The 23,972-nt window shown below is 36.6% G+C and overlaps 4 protein-coding genes across 10 annotated transcripts in view; 3 read left to right on the top strand and 1 right to left on the bottom strand.

The window, feature by feature from the left end:
• LOC111463906 (WD repeat-containing protein WDS homolog) overlaps window positions 1-1,818 on the top strand; it is a 7,899-nt gene extending 6,081 nt beyond the window's left edge. For both annotated transcript variants that reach the window (XM_023107869.1, XM_023107868.1), the window contains exons 4-5: window positions 668-1,303; window positions 1,386-1,818. In XM_023107869.1, the coding sequence (XP_022963637.1) occupies window positions 668-1,303; window positions 1,386-1,571 (822 nt within the window). In that variant the 3' untranslated portion in view covers window positions 1,572-1,818. The remainder of the gene's footprint in view (window positions 1-667; window positions 1,304-1,385) is intronic.
• Window positions 1,819-2,541: 723 nt separating this feature from the next.
• Window positions 2,542-7,239, bottom strand: LOC111463911 (tetratricopeptide repeat protein 4 homolog). The gene is made up of 8 exons (XM_023107874.1): window positions 7,003-7,239; window positions 5,164-5,376; window positions 4,789-4,980; window positions 4,505-4,705; window positions 4,342-4,422; window positions 4,070-4,205; window positions 2,889-2,975; window positions 2,542-2,787 (listed from the first exon to the last, which is right to left on the bottom strand). Exons 1-8 carry the CDS (start codon window positions 7,105-7,107, stop codon window positions 2,714-2,716), a joined length of 1,089 nt encoding a protein of 362 aa, XP_022963642.1. The 5' UTR covers window positions 7,108-7,239; the 3' UTR covers window positions 2,542-2,713.
• Window positions 7,240-8,010: 771 nt separating this feature from the next.
• On the top strand, window positions 8,011-17,664 carry LOC111463789 (tyrosine decarboxylase 1). 4 transcript variants are annotated; one of them, XM_023107695.1, is made up of 14 exons: window positions 8,011-8,162; window positions 8,289-8,405; window positions 9,228-9,304; window positions 9,505-9,735; window positions 9,863-10,026; window positions 10,666-10,806; window positions 11,053-11,112; window positions 12,266-12,430; window positions 12,508-12,564; window positions 12,681-12,745; window positions 13,113-13,236; window positions 14,071-14,205; window positions 14,697-14,822; window positions 17,447-17,664. In XM_023107695.1, coding segments are annotated over exons 1-13 (1,458 nt in total). In that variant the 5' UTR covers window positions 8,011-8,160; the 3' UTR covers window positions 14,817-14,822; window positions 17,447-17,664. The 4 variants fall into 4 exon arrangements, with proteins under 4 accessions (XP_022963463.1, XP_022963461.1, XP_022963462.1 ...); XM_023107693.1 differs by having other exon boundaries at window positions 8,289-8,409; window positions 9,232-9,304; window positions 14,697-14,819; window positions 17,445-17,663; XM_023107694.1 differs by lacking the exon at window positions 17,447-17,664 and adding an exon at window positions 17,151-17,341 and having other exon boundaries at window positions 8,289-8,409; window positions 9,232-9,304; window positions 14,697-14,819.
• Window positions 17,665-20,295: 2,631 nt separating this feature from the next.
• On the top strand, window positions 20,296-23,970 carry LOC111463964 (xyloglucan galactosyltransferase MUR3-like). 3 transcript variants are annotated; one of them, XR_002713966.1, is made up of 3 exons: window positions 20,296-20,406; window positions 20,699-22,775; window positions 23,185-23,970. XR_002713966.1 is itself a non-coding variant. In XM_023108006.1 (2 exons), exon 2 carries the CDS (start codon window positions 20,846-20,848, stop codon window positions 22,613-22,615), a length of 1,770 nt encoding a protein of 589 aa, XP_022963774.1. In that variant the 5' UTR covers window positions 20,296-20,406; window positions 20,699-20,845; the 3' UTR covers window positions 22,616-23,171. The 3 variants fall into 3 exon arrangements, 1 of the variants encoding a protein (XP_022963774.1); XR_002713965.1 differs by lacking the exon at window positions 23,185-23,970 and adding an exon at window positions 23,037-23,174; XM_023108006.1 differs by lacking the exon at window positions 23,185-23,970 and having other exon boundaries at window positions 20,699-23,171.
• The last annotated feature ends 2 nt before the right edge of the window (window positions 23,971-23,972 follow it).

Below are 23,972 nucleotides of genomic sequence, written 5' to 3' on the forward strand. Positions count from 1 at the left end.
TTTTTTTTTTTTTTTTTTTTTTGGTATCTCTGAGTGTCCTGTTCACACCTCGGACATCAGACAACTGCTTGATCATACTACATTTGGTTACCAAGGCAATACATAGACTATTAAATCTTAGATAGTTGGCCACCATGACTTAAAACAGATGTGGAGAAAGGAACAAAGGAGTTCCTTCAGTCATCATAATCAAGTCTATGTTTTTCAGAAAGCAGCCATTCTTCCTACAAATCTGACGTTCCTATGGCGATGTTAGCAGCCCAGAGAAAAGTCACTGATCTAGATGGGGAAGCTCACGTTAGTGAACAGTGTAAGAACGAGGCCTCTCAAGTCAAGATTTAAGCCTCATTTAATAATCAGTAGTTGGTTGGAGCCCCTTATTTTAGTTAATGAAAACTGTGATAACGTCCAGTCTAGTAATCTCAAGCTACAATGAGATCTCATTTGGGAGTTTCAGGGGTTGTTTATACCTTTCAATGGCCTCCGCAAGGACAAGCTGTGGAATGGTCGCGATGAACATCTCGAAGTTCTAAACCTTAGTCTTATTTATTATCTTTTTCTTTGGCATTATTATTTTCTAATACGTGCTCTGTAAGTTTTTAGCTTTCTTTTCTGTTCTTTTCTTTTCATTTTTTTTTTTTCTAAAAAAGAGGAAATAATGTGGTAGGTTTTGGAAGATGGTAAACTGACACTGAGACACATACTTAGAAGCCACCAAAGTCAAGTCTCCTTTGTAGCATGGAGCCCTGATGATACAAAGTTGCTCACATGTGGACATGCCGAGGTCCTCAAGTTATGGGACGTTGAAACAGGTACCTGCAAGCACACATTTGAAGATCATGGCTTTATTGTCAGCTCGTGCGCCTGGTTTCCAGATTCAAAGAGACTTGTTTGTGGCAGTGCTGACCCTGAGAAGGGTATCCACTTGTGGGACTGTGATGGAAACGAGATAAAGGCCTGGAGGGGTACAAGGATGCCTAAGATACTGGATCTTGCGGTGACCCCCAATGGAGAAAATCTTATAAGCATTTTTTCGGATAAAGAAATCCGTATTCTTAATCTGGAGTCGAATGCCGAAAGAGTCATAGCGGAGGAGCACTCCATCTCATCATTATCAATCTCAGTAGATGGCAAGTTTTTCATTGTCAACCTCAACAACCAGGAGATACACATGTGGGATGTTGCAGGGGAGTGGCAGCAACCGCTGAAGTACACCGGGCACCAACAGAATAAGTATGTAATTCGGTCCTGCTTCGGTGGCGTGAATAGCGCGTTTATCGCCAGTGGTAGTGAAAATTCAGAGGTGAGAATCTGTGTTTATGCGTTGGCTTTCCTAATCCAAGCAGTTCCTAATCCAATTAACCTCATGAATTCTTATTATGCAGGTCTACATCTGGAGCAGGCAAAGCAGTAAGCCAATCGAAGTTTTGTCTGGACATTCAACAACTGTCAACTGTGTCAGCTGGAACCCGAAAAGGCCGAAAATGTTGGCATCGGCGAGTGATGATCAGACAATACGTATCTGGGGACCGGCATCATCTAAGAACATCAAGCCTGGACAAAGTTCATGAAACAACTGGGTAAAAATCTCTAAATTCGTGCAGTTAAAATATCCATAGCTTATGTTCTTTCCTGGATTGTATTATCATCATCTTCTATCTGTATATTTCGGTTGTCATCCTTCAAAATTTTGGCATTTAAGCTTCTTCTTGTACAATCCATCTCGTGTGTTCTCTGTTACTGTCAATTCATTTTTGAGGAACATAGACCACTAGAATTTGTTCCATAGCAATGGAGATTTTGCACGCCTTTGATAGAATTTGGCCATTTCTTCATCTTTATAAGCTTTGAAGAGGCAAAAGGCTCTGTATTTTAGAACAGAATTTTACCCATAGCTTATGTTTATGGCATTATGGAATCAAATGGTTTATTTTACTAATAATACCATGTGGAAATACCATGGAATTGTTAAATTGACTTTAATCAGGCATATGGATGCAAATATTGTGGAATTTTGTGAAGTTTCAATTTTTCTCATTCACTAGGTTAAAATCTTATTGTTATTATATTAATGCAAAAACGTTGAATAATTATGATACGTCAGGATCCCACGTCACTTATAAGTTCGTATTCGAGATTCTCTCATTTCTATATGTTCAAATTTTAATGATAAAGGTAATAGATAATCATTGGTTATCCTACCGACAAATAAAGTTGCATTTTCTTTCTTTTTTGATTTGGATATGAAAGTAGAGATTTGAACATTTTGTCTAAAGGAGATTATGACATTCAAACCAATTGAACTATGCTATATTTAACACTATTTTACCTGTTCAACACTATTTTACCTGTTCGATTCTTTTATATTGGGATATATACGGATATATACGCACTATATTAAATAAAATAGATAATTCCTACTAAGAATTTTATTCAATAAAAATGAGGGAACTCATATTATAGTCACCTTATAATTTTCTGCCCAAATATTTCAACCATTAGAAGAACATGTACCGAATTCAATTGACTATTAACATCAACTTAAGAACAAGAAAATTTTGGTAAAATAAATAATAATAATAATAATGGTAATATATTTTAAGTTGCACACTGGAACAAGTATTATTAACCTATCCTAAATCAATCATGAAGACAAAATTTGCAAAATCACAGAACCAGCATTGACCTAAGCAAAAAGTTGCATCAAATAACCTCATGAAGGAGGAACCCATCTCCCAGCTTTGAACTCTTTGTAAAATTTTGAGTTCCTTGAAACAACATAAAAGACTGCATCCAAAAGAATCAAATACAAAGAACATATAGTTATTTTCAGTAGTTTTGATGCATAAGTAGTTAGGATGTTAAAAATGATTAAGGTAACAGCGCACCTGGTATTCCTGGCATAATATGGTTAGGCTTCTTTAGAACGTCGTGAAGCGTCGTCTTTTCATCGACTTTGATCCATTTAGAAGAGCCTTTATATGAAAAAATAGTGTATAGTCAGCACACTCGAATATTGCCCTTGTTTTCTTTAGTGCAACAAATGGGGATCAGGATTTGAACCTCGAACCTTAAGAGAAGGATTACATGTCAATTAACGTTGAGTTTTGTCCACTTTTGCTCGAATATTGACCTTGTTGGGGTGTGAACTATAATGTTTAAGTAAACAGAAAGATTGCCGAGACATAAATAACGATCCCGACAATCTCTTCCTTTGTGCGAGTTAATACACGCATATTTCGCCTCTAGAGTCATTTTTCTTTCCTTGCAATTGTACTTATATGTAAAAGACAGTTGCATGGATTCAAGTGTCCAGGATCAATAATGAAGAAGATTTGAGAAGATTTTTCATACATAACCAAGGGAAATAATGGGACATGGAGAGGAAAACATTGAGAGTATAAGCTCATGAATACCTTCTGTTTCTAAAGATCGATCCTGAAAAATTGGCCTAACTACCCTCCCCTCCCTGCTACTCAGCCCTAGCCCGTGTCACCGCCAGCAGATATTGTCCTCTTTGAGCTTTCTCTTTTGAGCTTCCTCTCAAAATTTTTAAAACACGCCTTCTAGGAAGAGGTTTCCACACCCTTATAAAGAATGTTTCGTTCTCCTCTTCAACCAATGTGGGATCTAACAATCCACCCCCTTCGGGCCTAGCGTCCTCACTGGCACTCGTTCCCCACTCCAATCAATGTGGGATCTCATAATCCACCCCCTTCGGGGCCCAACGTCCTCACTGGCACACATTCCTCTCTCCGATCGACGTGGGATCTCACAAGAACTATCTCCTACTTTCCGAGTTTTTTACATCCTAGGTTATACCATTCCCTAATCCTGGAAGAAAACACAATCTGGCACCCTACTTAATAAGGTATACATACGTCCAAATGACCAGCAAGAGAACCATTGATGGAACAGATACAATGATGTGGGTGTCGGTGATTAGACCGTATGACATAGTTAGTGTCGAACTCTTGTTCATCGGGGGCGCATTTTTTTTCTTTCTACGTCGTCGTATTCCTCTATTTCTTAAAAAAAAAAAAACAAAATAACGGGTAAAATGGCTTACTTGCAGAAGTGATATGATTTGAATCTTCAACTTCATCTTTCTCATCGAGCGCAATGCTTTCAACATTAGACGCAGCGGTTCCCTCTAGAAGATTCCGTAAAATTTTCTCTTTCGATAAACAAATTCCTGAACCAGCCTGATAACAACCAGCACATAAAGATTAATATTTTGGACCAAACAAATTGATCGTCTCCTTTCACAAGTACATAAACTAGCTAAGCTCACATAACTTATGTATATACAGAAACTTGCAAACGCTTAGTAATAGATACCTCATAGTATAGTTCAACTGCTTCACGGGTATATTTGTTCTCTGCATCCCAAGGCAAAGGTGGACAATCTTCTGAAAACATGTTTGAAAGCTAAGGATTCCCAAATTTGTCAATTCAAATGAAAATCATCACACAAATTCTCAATTAAAAATCTAAAGGATATCATATCCAGATGAGCTGCAAACATATCAGTCTCACAGAAATCCTCAATGAAGTCACTGGACATAACCTCTGCATACAGTAGAAGAACTGGCCAATGGAGAATGTTATTTTTATCTAATACAGGCTTTCTTAATCCAGTTAGTTCTTGATACGAAGCGCTCCCAATCTTCAAACCTCGTTGCACGATTGCAGAAACAAGCTTCTGCGTCGTTTATATAATAAAACATGAATTGAGCAGCTAAATGATAAAGCAATAGTATGATTATAGATTGTACATTACGAAACCTTTGCCTCTGCAATCGCTTTTGTGACTAAAGCTTCGCGTTGTTCCTGCTCGAGTTTCAGCGAATCAATCTGTCTCTCGAGATTTTTGATTTCTACATTATTTGGGTCGCACTTTGTCCCACTTACACAATAGGACTTTGCTTCATCTAATAAATTCAGGGAAAGAGATGCTTTAGCAGCTCGATAAATTGCCTACATAACGATCACGTCATTTCATTAAACTATATAATTTTAATCTAAAACATAGGTCGAGCAAGAGGGAAAACATTATATTAGAGAAACTTATAACTTGTTACATAAGTTAAAAGATTACAACAATTATATTGTAACAAGAATACAAGGAAACACATGTATTTGGAAGACAAAAATAACTACCTTGATGTTTGTGGGACGCAAATTGATTGCTTCCTCAGCATCGTTAAGAGCTCGTCTATAGTTTCCGAGTAGTAAATTCACGTGAGCTCGATTCGAAAACATAATAGAGTTCTCAGAGTTGCTTAGGGATTTCTGATTTATTGCTTTGGTGTAGCAATCAATAGCATCAGCATAGTGCTTTCTTCCCAACCTGACAAATTGATTTCCCTTTTCCTGCAAAGAGAAAAGAATAGGGAACTTACAAGATAAAACCAGATAGATGAATTCATTTAAACTTGAAACTCGCAACTTGTTTATCAAATGAAACAAAGACAGGAGCAATTAACGGGCGTGTTTGAGAGTGATTTTGAAACCGTTAAAAGTGCTTCTCAAAATCAATTTTAACATTTAAAAGTATAAAACCAAACAATTAAAGACATGTTTTATAGTGGTTTTAAACATGAAAAAAGTGATTTTAATCATTTCAAAAACACTCCCATACATGCCTAAAGGCTATGGTTAAGAAGCACGGATACAAACTCGAGACATGGATGCAACACAACAAGAATACATTGGTAAAAATATATTACTTTTATTGTAACGGCTCAAGCCCACCGTTACCAGATATTGTCTTCTTTGGGTTTTCTCTTTCAAGCTTCCCCTCAAAGTTTTTAAAACGCGTCTGCTAAGGAGATGTTTTCACACCCTTATAAAGAATGCTTCGTTCTCCTCCCAACCGATGTGGGGTCTCACATTAATACATGAAGCAAATTCAAAGTTAATAAGTTTATGCATTTACATGCTCACAAAATGAGTTTAATGTATTTCACTCCCAAATTTTATTCAAAGTTGAGTGTTTGATGTGTTCTAACAAATGTTGGACCTACATTGACTTTGTACGACTAATATCTAACATCAATATGTATTCAATAATAAGTGTTGGGGTGTCTAAGGGTCCAAAACATATCGAACATGGACGCCCACCGCTAGCAGATATTGTCCGCTTTGACTCGTTACGTATCGCCGTTAGCCTCACAGTTTTAGAACACGTTTGTTAAGGAGAAGCTTCCACACCCTTATAAGTAATGTTTCGTTCCCCTCTCCAACCAACGTGGAATCTCACACTAGTCATACTAAAGTGTTCTTGCTTCTTAGGACTACGGTTGCAATTGCACAACAATTTCGAGTCCAAATAACAATCTGAAATAGATTATGGGATTCAGAAACTTAATCTTCCCATCACAGAGAGCAGTTTTTACCAATTTTTCAACAACATGCATATGTAAAGCCATCACAACCAGATTCAACACTCACAATACTCATACTAAAGATTAAAATAAACAATCATATCAAGATTTTCAAGTGATCACCTTCTAAAGTACTCTTGAACATTGGCATACACATCTTTAAAACAAAATAGAACGTAAAGAAGATAAACATTCAATAAAGAAAACAAATATCCTTGCCAAGAACTACGAGCTCAATTCAATCACTTCTACTCGCGTCCAACTTCTAGAAACAAGTCCCACATTCGCTAATTAGGGGTTCTTTATGGGTTTATAAGGAATACATCTCCATTGGTACGAGGCCTCTTCGGAAAGCCCAAAGCAAAGCCACGAGAGTTTATGAACAAAGTGGATAATATCATACCATTATGGAGAGTCGTGATTCCTAACACAGCCGAACTCTATGAATACAGAGCAATTAAGCAAACCACACGAATTTAACATCCCGCGGATAACAAATCAAGCAACAGAACAATGAAGTCCTCCGCAACAGCCAAAATATCGATTTCAAATCATTTGAAGTCAAAATTTCATGTAGAACACGCCAAAACGTAAGTATGATATAGAGAGAGACCTTGAACTCGAGAGCAGAACTCTCTTTAAGGGCAGCTATGGCGTCAAGATCAGCTTTCTCGTTCTCTGTTAAGGGATCCGAACCATCCTCCATCCATAGCGCCATGTTTCGTTCAACTTTTATCGGACAAAGGGAAGAGGAAGCTCAGCTCAACTCAACTCAGCTTCAACCTAGCGAAAAATGGAAGAGACGGAAGAGGGAAATATGGGAGGCACTGTGTTGAGAAATAACGGCGGGTAGATTGTCCAAAAGAGTTTTTTTTTTTTTTTCCTCCCTTGAAATCCGTATTTTTAAGATTAAATTTATAAGAATGTCTAAAAATAAAATACTTTATATAATATCTTTAAATTTTTAAAAATAAAACATAATTTTTTTAATTTAAGAATTTTAATAATATTCTTAAATTTATAAATAAATAAATAAATAAATATATTTATTTATTTATAATTAATTTTGGATTTAGTATTTAAATACATTTAAACTTTAACAGTATTTTAAAATTATGGGAGACTTTTCCAAAGTTTATTAACACCCTTAAATTAAAAAAAATTGAAAAAAAATAATTTTTAACTTTCACACCCTTTAAACATTTTTTTAAAATAAGGTATTTAAATAAAATCGTTATTAATCATTTTCAAAAATAAAAAATAAAAAATTCTTACTATTGGAAATAATTTCTCACTTCTCATCTATTTTCCTCTTTATGTCATAATATTATTTATTAATTTTTAAAATTTATCAATAAATCTATAAATTAAAAGAGCATTTGAATAAATATATATATATATATATATATATAATTTTTTTTTTTTTTGTCTAACGAGTCCCTGTAATTTAAAAAAAAATTACGTAATAATTTAATTTAATTTCTAAGAGATTAATTAATTTTAAAATAATGTTACATCTCTAAAAATTTGAAAATTTATGATATTTTAAAAATGATTAAAAATTGAAATTCGAGCACCAAATATAACCAAACATTTAATTAATATATTTGGCCTGAAGATTTCGGAACCGATGCTATCGTTGTCCTCGTCATTTATCCACTCCGCCATTGTTGCGTGCAGCTAGTTCCTGAGAAGGCGTTGGTTCCTCCGTCGGATTATCCAAGCATCCATTTCACTTTCTGGACTCACTTTCGGAAGTTCGAGCAGAGAAATGTAGGTCACGAACAACTCCAGTGCAGCCTTTTCGATTCTTCCATGCTTCTTCTTGACTGGAGTACGGGGATTTCGGCCATTAATTGTTGTATTTGTTCTTCTGTGGTTGATTTTTTGATTCGACAGGGATAATGAATTGAAGCCGATGGACGCCGAGCAACTCAGAGAGCATGCTCATAAAATGGTGGATTTCATTGCTGATTATTACAAAACCATCGAGGATTTCCCCGTGCTCAGCCAAGTGAAGGTCGCATTTCCTTTTCGTTCATCCTTTTGCTGTTCTTAGGATCCATTGCACCTAGTTTTACTTGTTAATTACTAAATGAAAATTATGTATGACGCCTGTGTGAATTAGACGTTTCTCGAAGTGGTAGAAGAAAATTTCATCTGTTACGTTGTTCCATTGTTGTTCAAATCTATTTGAAATTTATTCATGACCTAGTTTCATCATTGTTCAATGTTATTCACAAATATCTTTCACTTATTAGTATTAATATATATATATTTGGTTTTGTATTATGATTCTGTAACCATTCTTGATTTACAAGTTGAAGTTGATAGTATTTTGTTTTCATTCAATCTTCTTTTGCTTACGGTTTTTGAAGAAAATGTGTTTATCATTTTTTTCCACTCATTTCTCAAATTTCTTTCTTAAAATTGAGAACAAAATGAAGAAAATTAATTTTATTTTATTACTAATTAATTTTATTTATGCATATTTTGAAAGTGTTCTCAAAACTAATACAAAATTTGAAGTTTCATTTTATTATTTAAATTTGGCTATAATTTCTAACGTGAGTTTAAAAAGTACTAAAGCATATTGAAAATAAAGCGTCACTAAAATGGGTGATAATTTAATGGTCTAATAATCTTTTGTTTTAATTTCCATCGATGTAGATTTTACTTTTATTTAAAAATAACAAAAAAAATGATGGTAGTTCAACTATTATTGACATGTATTCATCTTTTCGAGGTTGGAGATTCAAATTTTTATCCCTGTGCTAAAAAGAAATAAGAGAAAAGGAGTCACCATTTAATTTTTCTTTTTCTTTCTTTTGGTGATGAACAGCCCGGTTATCTTCGAAATCTTCTACCAGAATCTGCACCTCTTAATCCAGAATCTCTTCAAAGTGTTCTTGATGGTAAAGTTTCTAAATCTTGCTGTGCAAGTATAACTAATACCCCAAAACGTTTGGACTTTTTTTTTTTCTGCTTCAAGTGTAACATAATTTGAAATTCTTGGCTAATATTTTAAAGCATGACTTTTCTATTAATGTTTGGGTTGTAGATAGTTCAATGGGCCTTGTAATCATAGTGTCAATGAATTATTTTCGTGATTCAGATGTTCAGAAAAAGATTTTTCCGGGTGTAACACATTGGCAGAGCCCCAGCTACTTCGCTTATTATCCTTCCAACAGCAGCATTGCTGGATTCCTTGGGGAAATGCTGAGTGCAGCTTTTAACGTTATCGGTTTTAGTTGGATAACTTCTCCAGCTGCTACAGAACTTGAGATGATAGTTCTTGATTGGCTTGCCAAATTACTTCAGCTGCCTGATGACTTTCTCTCATCAGGTAATCCAATCGATTATGATGTTGGTTTTGATTGTTTTGTGGTGAACAATGAAGCTTTCTGCCGCTTTTTTTGTACTTTTGAATCAATTTAAAGTGTCTGTTTCATATTCTAAGTGTCCTGCTGCAGGAAAAGGTGGGGGAGTAATACAGGGTACTGCCAGTGAAGCTGTTTTAGTTGTGCTACTGGCGGCCCGTGATCGAGCTCTGAGAAGATTTGGAAAAGATTCCCTTAAAAAACTAGTGGTTTATGCTTCTGATCAAACGCATTCTGCTTTACAAAAAGCATGCCAGGTAAGGTAGTTTGAAGGTGTAATATTCATGTTCTTTAAAAAAATGTCCTTCAATGAGGTAATTTATCACATCATTTACGTATTTAAATTATAAATGATGCAATGATCTGTTGAGAATTGTTGGGAGAGGAGTCCCACGTCAACTAATTAAAGGGTTGATCATGGGTTTATAAGTAAGGAATATATCTTCATTGGTATGAGACCTTTTGGGAAAACCAAAAGCAAAGCCATGAGAACTAATGCTCACAGTGGACAATATCATACCATTGTGGGGAGTCGTGGTTTCTAATATGGTATCAGAGTCATGTTCTTAACTTAGCAATGTCAATAGAGTCCTCAAATATCGAACAAAAAAGTTGTGAGTGTTGAAGGTGTAGTCAAAAGTGACTCTGGGCTCTAGAAAAAGAGTCGAGCCTCGATTAAGGGAAGACTGTTTGAGGGCTCTATAGGGGCCTCAAGGGAGGCTCTATGGTGTACTTTGTTCGAGGAAAGGATTGTTGAGAGAGGAGTCCCATATCGATTAATCAAGGGGTTGATCATGAGTTTATTTGTAAAATGATGATGACTGAAACGAAAGTAATTTGGTAAGAAGTATGTGTATTTTTATTTTGCATTTTTTTTTTAATTTTTTTTTTTGTAGATTGGAGGCATTCATCCTGAGAATTGCAGATTGTTGAAAGCAGATTTTTCTACCAATTATGCCCTTTCTCCAGATGTTCTTTCTGAAGAACTTTCACACGACACAGCCAGTGGATTAATTCCATTTTTCTTATGTGCTACAGTAAGAATGAAGAATAAGCTTACTCATGAGCTCATTTCATTGAATACAAGTTGCTGCAGTATCTATGGTTCCACACCCCATCTCCCCTCTTTATCGGGTTTCGGTAAAACTCGTGCAGTCTCTACTATTTGACATAGTAGAAATTAACAGTGGCCTTTAGAAGGTCATCAGTGAATTGCCCCCTCCTTCCTTCTTCGCTTCACTCCTTCGTTTCAGTAATTACAGATTTGGTGCTTTTGCATGCAGGTTGGCACTACATCATCAACAGCCGTAGACCCTCTCCCTGAACTAGGAAATATTGCTAAGGTCAGCACATTTTTTCTTCCTGAATCGAATGCTGTAGTTTCTGAATTTTTAGAATTGTTCTACTTTGATAATTAAACTTTCCAATTGCACATTTTGGTCCCAAACATTCAAGTTTATTTCACTTCGGTCCCTGAAATTTCAAAATGTCAATTTTAGTCCTTGAAAATAACTGTTTTGGTCCACATGTTCAATGCTTGAAATCATGTTTATATTAACATATTAATACATACTCGAAGCTATTCCATTAATTTATTAAAAGCAAAATGAAGGTAAGAACTAAAATTATTAATTTTTTAAAGTTGAATAAGTAAAGTAGACATTTCAAAAGTCCATGGAGCGAAATGAGATTTAAACCTCTTAAAAATGTTTTGTGGAAAAGCAAAGGGGAATATTTTGACAAGCCTCACTATATTTGTAACACTGCTACTAGCTATTGTTTCCACGCCCTTAAAAGAAATACTTTGTTTCCCTCCCTAACCAACGTGAGATCTCACAATCCACCCCTTTTGGGGGCTCAGCGTCCTTGCTGGCACACCACTTAGTGTCTGGCTCTAATATCATTTGCAATAGCCCAAACTTACCACCAGTAGATATTGTCCTCTTTGAGTTTTCTTTTCCATGCTTCCCTTCAAGATTTTTGAAAGGCATCTACTTGGGAGAGGTTTCCACACCCTTATAAGGAATGCTTCGTTCCTCTCTCCAACCAATGTGGGATCTCATGATATTAACCATCGGAAATGGAAAGTTATATTCATAAGATATTGTTTGACATAACTGAAGTGGAATCACATGACCTTACATTTTAGCATGTTGTGGAACTTGAAAGGCAACCAATGAGATGAATTCAGACACTTATCCCTCATCTCTCACAGAATAAAAATCTTACTTTAGGCATACTAATGTTAAGGTTTAAGGATGATGACTTTGATCATTAAGCAGATAGAAGATGTAATATGAGTGAAACATGGGGATTATGTAATTGGAAAGGCTACAGCTACAGCTAAATTGAGTTGCCATTTGCTCTGCTAGCATAATATACAAAGTACATATTTGTAAAAAAACTATATGTTTTTGTGTTTATGATTCATAGATTTGCTCTGATTGAATTTTAGCCAAAAATTTTTATCATGAGCAACATCATTTCTATTGACAGAGGTATGAAATGTGGTTTCACATCGATGCTGCTTATGCTGGAAGTGCATGTATATGTCCCGAATATCGACAGTACATTAACGGTGTTGAAGAAGCTAACTCATTCAATATGAATCTTCATAAATGGTTCTTGACGAACTTTGATTGTTCAACGCTGTGGGTCAAGGTATATGTATAACAATCTTTCTGTCATTTTGCATATGATTCTGGGCATCATTGATAATTCAAGTGTTATGACCACAGGACAGACATGCCTTGATCCAGTCACTTTCTACCAATCCTGAGTTCTTGAAGAACAAAGTAAGTCCGACCTACAATCTGCCTATTTGGTTGAGAAATCTTGCAACTGAATATTTGAGCTGTGTTAATGCGAGTAGAAGTGGCAATCATTCTTAATTTGTTCATTGATATTGCAGGCCTCTCAAACAGAAATGGTTGTGGATTACAAAGATTGGCAAATTCCACTTGGGCGCCGTTTTAGGTGTGCCTTCAAAACAATATATGTCTAAAATGGTATATACATTTTCAATCTAAGGGTTATTAACATGAATAATGTGGCCAAAAGACACTTGATATCCATATCTAGACGTCGTTACGGTTCTGAAAAATCAGTATATCAATCAAACTTTTTGAAACCTTTGGGATGGAGAAGAAATTGCTCCGGATGACCTTGCTTGAACATGATCTCTGTTCTATAGGTGGTAGAATTGTGTTCTTAAGTTTAAGTACTCCGCAATATGTTTCAGTTTGTTGTATCATTACAGGAATATTTGGTATGAGCATTTTCTATTTTACTCCATGTTTCTGTGAAATGTTTTACAGTCAATAATCCTATGCTTTTGTCTTAGATCATTGAAGGTCTGGATGGTGTTACGACTGTATGGTATAGAAAACCTTCAAAAATACATAAGAAACCATATCAAGTTGGCTGAACATTTTGAAGCGCTTGTATGTGAAGATCCAAGGTTTGAGGTAAATTCTTATCGTACACTTCTGGTCTGTAGTTGTAACAGTCCAAGCCCACTGCTAGCAGATATTATCCTCTCTGGGCTTTCCCTTTCGGACTTCCCCTCAAGATTTTTAAAACGTGTCTGCTAGGGAGAGGTTTCCACACTTTTATAAAGAATGCTTCGCTCTCCTCCCCAACCGATGTGAGATCTCAATCCACTCCCCTTTGGGGTCCAGCGTCCTCGCTGGCACTCATTCCCTTCTCCAATCGATGTGGGAACCCCCAATCCACCCCCTTCGGAGCCCAGCGTCCTTGCTGCCACACCACCTCGTGTCTACCCCCTTTGAGGCTCAGCCTCCTTGCTGGCACATCACCCGGTGTTTGACTCTAATATGATTTGTAACGATCCAAGCCCACTGCTAGCAGATACTATCTTCTTTGGGCTTTCCCTCTTGGATTTTTTCTCAAGATTTTTAAAATGCGTTTGCTAGGGAGAGGTTTCCATACCTATATAAAGAATGCTTCGTTCTCCTCTCCAACCGATGTGGGATCTCACAGTAGTATTGCTTCCTTTACACATTTTCTTCTTCTTTTACCTACAACGTAAACTTCCAACCTCGAAGGAAGGAATACATTTCAATTACTACTTAACTATTCTCATTTTCGCTTGAAATATACCCATAGCTTTACAGAATAGTCAATTCATGATCTAATGGAATTCTAGGATAAAGGAGAAGAAAATTTATGTGCAGGGAAAAATCTGTATGAATAATAAGATCAAAATGTTCGGTGCCTGCTAATGCAGGTACCCCGTGTATGGTACGTTCAAATCGTCATTCTTAAGTCTCTTTGTGCAGATTGTTACACCAAGGATATTCGCTCTAGTATGTTTTCGCCTTCTTCCTCACAAAAATGAAGATGGTGGCAACAAACTAAACCAAAGCCTATTAGATGCTGTAAATGCTAGTGGAAATATGTTCATTTCTCACACGGTGAGTTGTTTCAGTTTGTTGTGTCCTAGAAATCCCCAGCCAGTCATTGTCTTGTCAGTGTAATTATAATTAAATTTATTCGAATCCATTAGCTTAAAATTTTGAGTTTAGCGGTGATTTAATATGATATTAGAATAGGAGGTTAAGTCAACATTTTTTTGAGGTTCGAACACTGAAGTTTTTGGTTGATAGGGAATTTAACATGCGGTATTCTTTTGGCAATAGAAAGGTGGCTGTCTTGATATAATTAAATTTACTCGAATCCATTAGCTTAAACATTTGAGTTTAGTGGTGATTTAATACGATATAAGAATAGGAGGTTCAGTGTTCGAACACCTGAATTGTCATATCCTCCCTAAAAAATATTGACTTCGGTTGACTTAAATTTTTGGGTTGATTGGTAATTTAACATACGGTGTTCTTTTGAGAAAATACGGCGAAAAATAAGAATAAGGCTTGCTTTTATTAACTTCATTTGAACAAACTTGCAGGTTTTATCAGGAAAATACATCCTTCGATTTGCAGTAGGGGCGCCATTGACAGAGGAAAACCATATAAATGCTGCTTGGAAGTTACTGCAAGCCGAGGCTTCCGCTTTGCTTGCAAATTGAAACGTACGTTCTTTATCTTAATTTCAAGTTTTATTTCACTTCAAATTTATAAGAAAACATCATATTTCATGGTATCAATATTTAGAGCATGAAAACTATATAAAATTCAACCACAAAATACTCAAAATTAAATCACATCCAATGCAACCAGAAGAAATTGTACAAAAAAAAAAAAAAAACTAATGTTAGAACAATTACCATGTCAATTCTGGTCTTCCAATTTAACCGAAAATAAAAAATTTATAGGGTTAAAATAAAAGATTTCAAAGTGTAACGATATGATCGAAACTTTTCTTAATGTTATGATGTTCCCTATAGCTTAGAACCAAAAATCAAAAGGCAAGAAGTGAAAATAAACAACTCATATACATGAAAAATATCAATCAACCATCTCATGGGTTGCCTCAAAAAAGCCAGCAATTGAACCCTTGGAACATGTCAGAGGGGCCATGACATTAAATTCTCGATTCAAGACTACTGTTATATTAACATCTGAAGCTTAAGTATTCATACAAGAGAGAGGATGATTGAATCCTGACCGTTCAAAAACTACAAGAATAATCTCTAAACATTATAAAATATCAAAATTTATAAGTCCAAATGCAGAATTTAGGCCTAAGAAGAGAGTCACCCCACAATGTGAAATGATTAAGTATTGTGAGCTTAGTGGCAGCCCACCCAACCAAATTTAATAAAATAAGATGATTCCATACCTGCAGACATGGCCTTCCCAACACTTAGGGCTATAATTTAATGCTCAAAATCAATCATTAATGAGTCTAAGGACATTGTAACCCAGATCCACCGCTAGCAGATATTGTCTTTTTTGGGCTTTTCCTTTCGGGCTTCCCCTCGAGACTTTAAAACGTGTCTACTAAGAGAAGGTTTCCACGCTTTCCCTTTCGGGCTTCCCCTCAAGGCTTTAAAACGCGTCTGCTAGGGGAAGGTTTCCAAACCTTTATAAATGGTGGTTTGTTCTCCTCCCCAACCCATGTGGGACATTACAATCCACCCCCCTTCGGGGCCCAGCGTCCTCGCTGGTACTCTTTCCATCCTCCAATCGATGTGGAATCGCCCCCAAATCCACCCCCTTTGGGGCCAGCGTCCTTACTGGCACACCGCCTCGTGTCTACCCCCTTCGAGGAACAGCGAGAAGGCTGACACATCGTCCGGTGTCTGGCTCTGATACCATTTGTAACTACCCAGATCCACCGCTAGTAAATATTGTCCTCTTTGGGCTTCCCCTTTCGGGCTTCCCCTTTCGGGCTTCTGCTCAAGGCTTTAAAATGCGTCTACTAGGGGAAGGTTTCCACACCCTTATAAACGGTGGTTTGTTCTACTCCCCAACCAACGTGGGACATCACAACCACTAACAATTTACCATTTTGATGTTTTTTTTTTTTTTTTTTATTTGGCTACTCTATTTCTGGGGTTATTGTCCTTGTTCTGCAATTCTATGGTCAACTTTGACTACTCCACCTTTTTGCTTTTTGTTTTCATTGTTTTGGCAAGAAGTCAAAAATAGAGGTGTTTGTGATTTACCTACCCTTATGATGCAAATTGGCTGAAACATTCCTTCCTTCCTGAAGTTGTTCACTTCCCTTCTAGAAGCTAAAAGTAATGACTTCCATTGTCATAGAAAGAAAATCCCAATTAGAGAAAGGGAGAGAATAGGTGTTGATTTCTTTCCCAACCCATTAAAATATAATCATGATTAGTGTTTTAAATAAATGACGAGAAAAAAGTCAAGGTCTTTATTGGAGGGTTGACTTTTTTGGGAGGAAAAAAAGCTATAAATTCAAGAAACAGGATGGATTCTTTTGTCAATGCAGTGCGTAGACGAAAAAGATTTAGGTCAAATTATAAGAATGTAAACCCTATTTCAGATTCTAATATTTGCTTTTAAGTACTAGAAGGTTTCTATTTCGAGGGTCATTTTGAAACGTTTGTGAAATGTGAGAAATATCGAAACTTTTAGAAAAATAAAGCTACTCGACTCACTACAATCAGCTAGAGCTAAAGTTCTATTAAAAGGAGTATGAGGTAGAACCACTTCAGGAAATATAAGATTTTCATGACGTTGACTGTAACGATTGGAAAAAAAAAACTCGAAAACGCCAGTGGATTGTCAAAATTTTGGCGAACGTTATGATATGATATGAGAAGACGCTAAGGGGGTTGTATTAATGATAACTAAAATGGAAAATATTGGGGCCTCATACATTATTGTGTGCTCATGCATCGAGGAATACCCCTATTCCTTCACGATAGTACAGATGTGTATGCTACTAGGTAGGGAAACGTTCATTATATTTGTATAGTGTTGCCATGAAGGTCGCTACTCCTAACGGGTGTCCAACATCAACAGCTACTAGAGAATGTTCGCCCAACCAGAAAGGGGCCGAGGAGGTGTGCAAACCAACTAGTATGTCCATATTCGCACGTGTGGACCATGTGTAGGAAAATTAATTACACATCCAAGTTGTCCGTTAGAATAGCCACTGTAGGAAAATAGATTGTTATGAGGTCACATGCATGTAACTCTGTGTGTTTGCATTTAACCCCGATAGGGGTCATTTACTTAGTATTTATTAAAATATTCAAGTCATGTGTTACTCTACTTTTCAGGTAAAGGCAAGGCTCCCCTATACCGCCGATGGCATCGCATCTACGAGACTGTGGCACATGCTTAGGATAGTTTAGTATTTAAACTTTAGTAGACTATAAGTTAGTATATGTTAATTGCATTTCCATTTAGTAGCATATAGGTTAGTATAGAGCATTTCATTTTGTATTATTTTTCGTTTTATTTTCATTTGCATTAGTTTATTTAAAAGCATTAAAATGCCTCATGCAAGATTAAGGTTAATTTTATTATAAAGTTTCAATTGAGATATTTTTACATTAAATGTTCATGATATGTGTACCGAAGTAATCGTAGGTTAAGTAAAATATTTAGGGTCGTTACATTGATTTTGAGCTACGAATTCCTTCGTTTAAGAATATTTTTTGGTATAGAAAGTCTCAAATTCAGGATTTTCCCACGAATTTATTGAACACAAACTCTCTATATGAAACACTTGCACTCTTTATTAAAATCATTTGAGAAGATCTAATCCTTGTTTAGGTTAACTTGACCCACTCAGCCAAAAAAGAGGCATGACATCATCATAAACAAAAACCGCCCAAAGTATAGAACCCTTAAAAGAAAGGTTGACCCAACTTAAATACGATAGCTTCTAAGTCTAACGTTCATAATTCTCATTTGTTCGGGATTATAATCAATATAAAATTTGAGCCTTTCACATGCTGCCACGTGGCACTAGGCCTGAGCTATATATAATCTCTTAAAAGAAAAAAAAACATTATTTTATTAATAATTTTCCAATAATAGTGTCTTTTTAAATAACAAATAATGCCTTTTCAGTTGAAGGACAGTGGAGATCCTAAAACAGTAAAAACGCATTATTGATGCTATGTAATAAAAAGCTATGTGATGGGCTCTAAATATTCTTTATAATAACCGATGATTGAATTTCATCATCATGTGATCGTTTATGAATCTAAATTGCTTTAGTTTAAAATCAAATTATTTAATCAAATAAATTCGGTAAGAATTCTCGATCCAAACATAATTCAATTGAAAAATAGAAATCCGAGTACTATTTTTAAGTTACTATATTCATTACCGACATGGTTTAGGGTTTGCAACCTAGAACGGTGCAGTAGCGTTTGGGTCTAAAATTTTATTCCAGATCACTGTCTTGGGACGTGAAATGGTATGACAATAACCTAAAATGGTTTGACGATGTTGAGGTATTGTTTTTCATTCCCAATCATTGTTACACTGTTCAAGTCCTAATTTTTAGGGTTTAAGTTTTAAGCTACCACCACGTTTTTCTAGATCTTAATTTTTTTTTTTTTTGTCCAATATTCTTATAGGCTTTTAAGGATTTTTGAATAAGTGTGCTCACCCGGTGAAAAGTCCCTTGCTTCTATGATCTTAGGAGCACTGGTCGTCATGGGTCCAAAGAATCTCAAAAGTAGTGTTGGTTAAGAATTCGATTCTCAGGGATAAGACTTTGCTTATCCCCCTCCCTGACCCGAGTCCCTATATCTGCTCTTCTTTGTTGAAATGGAGCATCTAAATAATAAAAGAAAAGTTACTATTCCACTATAACATTCTAAAAACTTAACGGTAGTTTTGAAATATTTATGAAAGGCCAACGTGCAACTTTTGAAATATTATATTTATATATTTTAAAAAATTATGATTTTTTTAATTACACTTGAGAATAATGAAGTGGAATGATATTTTTGGAAAAAAAAAAATCTTTAAATATTAACTAAAGACAAATGAATTATTTGAAAAAATTAAATGCAGCCTTTAAATATTTTCACTAGAGACAAATAAATTGTTTGAAATAACAACAAAATTTGTTTGTTAAAAAGGTATATGTTAAACACATTTTCCAACCAACACCTCACATCTTTGTCATGTCCCACGTTAGTTGGGGAGGAAAACAAATCACTATTCATCAGAGTATGGAAATCTTCCCCTAGTAGACGGGTTTTAAAGCCTTGAGGGGAAGCTTAAGAGAGAAAGCTCAAACTGGACAATATCTGCTAGCAGTGAATCTGGGGCGAACTCTTTTTCGAGGGATTACCGTCGGATTTAAAAACCCTAAACCATTTAAATTTATTTTTTCCACAACATAAAATCACATTTTTTCTATATAAAAAATATAAATCTTTTTTAATTAAATGTTAATTTCTTTTTTCTCCCCATTATGGTAATGCTTAAAAATATTTATAGCAATTAAATAATAAAACCAGTCAAATCCTGCTAGTGGACCCCACAAACCGAGTGAAGGTGATCCAACTTTATATCCAATCCCTGCACTCCACGTGTATTTATTTATATTTCCATTTAAATTATATTGTTGGTTAATTTTGTTTGCAAACTTTCAATTTTACCCATTTTTTATTTTAACTTTTTTAAGACGAGGTCGAGGTGGATTGTGAGATTCCACGTCGATAGAGAAAAACAAAACGTTATTTATAATAAGGGTTTAGAAACTTCTCGTAATAGACAGTTTTAAAACTGTAAGGTTGATAGCAAGACATAAAGCGCTAAAATAAACATTATCGGCCAGTAGACTTGAATTATTATATTTTTATTAAATATAATATTTAAATATATATAGAATAAATTAATTAATCTTTTAAAATTTAAATTTATCAGATTTATTAAAAATAAAATAAAATATTTAAGAATTTATTAAGGTAAAAAAAAAAAAAAGTTTAGACATTTTTGTTTTAAAAAATTATTTTCGGAATTTCCGGCATGGGATCAAATTTTTACAGGCGAACACGTGGACTAGTAACACGTGGCGCAATCGTAGCGACTACCGACAACAGTCCAGTACCGTGGGCGGATCCCTTCCCTTCACGGTTCAAGGCGTCACCATTTCTCTTATATTACGTTGCCAATTCGTTCCCTTTTCTCTCGCACAGCTCATAGAAAAGCTCTCGAGAATCGGGGAGAATTTCCACTCCTAATTCTCGGAAGCATCATCTAGATTACTCTGTAAGTCTCTAAATCTCGTTTTCTTCCGCCATTGCTGCACTTCTCTGAAGATCTATTCTGATTCCTTTTCAATTTGGTTCTTGTTTCTGTATTTTGCTTCTAAATGTTATGTAACCGACCAAAGCATCCAATAATTTGTTGTGTTTCGGGATTTCATGTAGTGCAATGTTTTATTGTGTTGCATCTTCTTTCTATCTCGCTAGATTCGGTCGCATTGCCCGACGTTTATGTCACGAAGTTTGAATACTGTGGTTTCTATTTCTAATTCTTGCTTTTGTATTGCGTTCGACAGTAATTTCGATCGGTTATTTCGCATCAAGCGCAGTCGAGCAAGGTATTGGTGTTTTTTCTTGTTGATTTTGGGATTTCGAGATGGATTTGTGAGTGATTCTTGCGAAATGGAGACCTGGCGGTCAGCCGGATTTTGTGGTTCCATCCTATGAGACGCCGGCCGTTAGTGATTGCCCCGTCAGAGCATATGGAGCGAGGAGCCGGGAAGAATCAGAACTCTCGGCTTTGTTTTCTTGTGTTATTGTCGGCGTTCTTCTGGATCCTATTGTTGTACTTCCATTTTGCGGTGCTTGGAGGTCAATCTGATGATGAATCAATCAAATTAAACCCCCAAGATGGACCTGTAGACTTGCCTGTAGTCCGGAAATTTGCCCCTTCACAGGTCGTCGATGCACCGAAAGTCGATGTGATATCAATCCGCGTGCCTCCTCAGCCTCCTCAGCCTGTGGACCGGCAGCCTAAATCCACCGCCGAACCTGAGATTCAGAAATTTTCGTTTGTTAAGGCATTGAAAACTGTTGAAAACAAGAGCGATCCATGCGGTGGGAGGTATATATTTGTTCACGACCTTCCTTCTAGCTTTAATGAGGATATGCTGAGGGAGTGTAAGAGTCTAAGCCTTTGGACAAATATGTGTAAGTTCACAACTAACGCTGGGCTTGGTCCACCACTTGAAAATGTGGAAGGAGTGTTCTCTGATACAGGGTGGTATGCCACAAATCAGTTTGCCGTCGATGTGGTTTTCAGTAATCGAATGAAGCAATATGATTGTTTGACTAAGGATTCTTCCATTGCTGCTGCTTTTTTTGTGCCATTTTATGCTGGATTCGATATCGCGAGATACCTTTGGGGATATAACATATCCACTAGAGATAGAGCTTCACTTGATTTGGTCAACTGGCTCGAAAAAAGACCCGAATGGGGCATTATGGGTGGTCGAGATCATTTCCTTGTTGCAGGTAGGATAACGTGGGATTTCAGAAGGCTCTCCGAGGAAGAAACGGATTGGGGAAATAAGCTTCTGTTTTTACCTGCTGCTAAGAACATGTCCATGCTTGTTGTTGAATCAAGTCCATGGAATGCCAATGATTTTGGTATTCCATACCCAACATATTTCCATCCTGCAAAGGATGCTGATGTGTTTAATTGGCAGGATCGGATGAGAAAACTTGAACGGAAATGGATGTTTTCGTTCGCAGGTGCTCCACGCCCCGACAATCCCAAGTCAATAAGAGGGCAGATTATTGATCAATGTAAGAAATCTAAGGTCTGCAAGCTGCTCGAATGTGATTTTGGGGAGAGCAAGTGTCATTCTCCGAGCAGTATAATGCAAATGTTTCAGAGCTCCGTTTTCTGCCTGCAACCTCAGGGCGACTCGTATACCAGAAGATCAGCTTTCGATGCTATGTTAGCCGGTTGCATACCCGTCTTCTTCCATCCAGGGTCAGCATACACCCAATATACTTGGCATCTCCCCAAGAATTTCACAAGATATTCTGTATTCATCCCAGAGGATGATATCCGCAAGAGAAACGTTAGCATAGAAGAAAGGCTTGCTCAAATTTCTCCTGGGCAGTTGAAACTAAGGCAGGAGGAGGTAATCAATCTGATTCCAATATTGGTATACGCTGATCCGCGCTCGAAGTTGGAAACTTTGAAGGATGCTTTCGATGTCTCAGTGCAAGCTATTATCGACAAGGTTACGAAGTTGAGGAAGGATATCATTGAAGGACACACCGACGATAATTTCATCGAGGAAAATAGTTGGAAATATGCGTTACTGGAAGATGGGCAGCGGGAAGTCGGACCTCATGAATGGGATCCTTTCTTCTCCAAACCGAAGGACGGGGATTCCAACGACGCATCAGCCGAAGCTGCAAAAAAGTCATGGAAAAATGAGCAGAGAGACAAATCGTGAAATTCATCGGCTGCAGTTCATTGGTGATTCCTAATGATTTCTACAGATAAGCTCAATAGAAGCATAACGAAGAGCTTCCAGCATCGAACCCGGGACGTTTTATAGATTGAAAGCTCAATCATCAACCAGCCAAAGGGCTGTCCTTCAAAAACAAAGCACAGTAGATCTCTATCCTTTGCTTAATTATAGTTTTTTTTTTATACAGAAATCATAGTTCTTTACATGCCGTTTCCCAGTAATTCTTTGTATTGAGAGTTCTCATTTTATTGGCCAGATTTTTCCTTCTCCAAACAATGCACAAATCAAATGATTTAGATTTTAGTGTCGTGAATGCTTCACTTTTTGAAGTGGGCATTGATACTCATCTTAGCAGAATGATACCAGAATTGAGCCATAATTGTTTGAATTTTTTCCCCTTCAGAGTGATGTGTATTGCCTCCACCGTCAAAATAATAGCCTGTATTGCACTGCTGGAGTATTGATTAAATCTTCGGCTTGTCTTGATTGTTATTGGGTGGATTCATATGCAGTATGAAATAAATTACCTGTTCTAAGAGCCTGTTTGTTAGTATGAAATAAATTACCTGTTCTAAGAGCCTGTTTGTTAGGATCCCTTGCGGTCATTCCAAATCGGTTCCAAATCGGTTCCAAATCACAACATTAAAGTAAGAATACCTTTATAATGGATTTTTCATACAATCATTTTCAACTTATGAGAAATAGTTTTATCAGTGGTTTCTCCCCCTCCTCTCAAGGGAAGGGCAGGGCAGGGCAGAGCAGGGCAGGTTCTTACGTGATATTCAGACGGGTTTCAGCTGTTGTTCCCCTCCTCTCAAGCGCAGGGCAGGTTCCTACGTGATGATATTCACCCGTCCGCCCTCCTGGAAACATGACTTTCAATTCGGCAACATGCTCCTTCTTTCAAGGGCAAGTTCTTATGTGATATTCACCTATTCGCCATTCACCGATCCGCCACGGAAAATATCACCAGCCATTTGACGACATGTCGATTTATAATGGAAGTTTGTTGTTCTCCTCTCAAGGGCATGGAAGGTTGAGAACAATGTGATATTCACCTATTCGCCATTCACCTATCCGCCACGGGAAATATCACCAGCCATTCGACGACATGTCGATTTATAATGGAAGTTTGTTGTTCTCCTTCCCTCAAGGGCATGGAAGGTTGTTGTTGTTCTCCTTCTCTCAAGGGCAAGTTCTTACGCGATATTCACTCACCTATCTCCCACGAGAAACATCATCATCCATTCGGCAATTTGTTGCTGATTCCTAGTGCTAATTTATAATTGAAGTTCGTTGTCATTTCCCTTCCCTCAAGGACAAGTTCTTACGTGATATT

Source organism: Cucurbita moschata, unplaced genomic scaffold (assembly GCF_002738365.1).
Source record: "Cucurbita moschata cultivar Rifu unplaced genomic scaffold, Cmos_1.0 Cmo_Scf00029, whole genome shotgun sequence".
Lineage (NCBI taxonomy): Eukaryota > Viridiplantae > Streptophyta > Magnoliopsida > Cucurbitales > Cucurbitaceae > Cucurbita > Cucurbita moschata.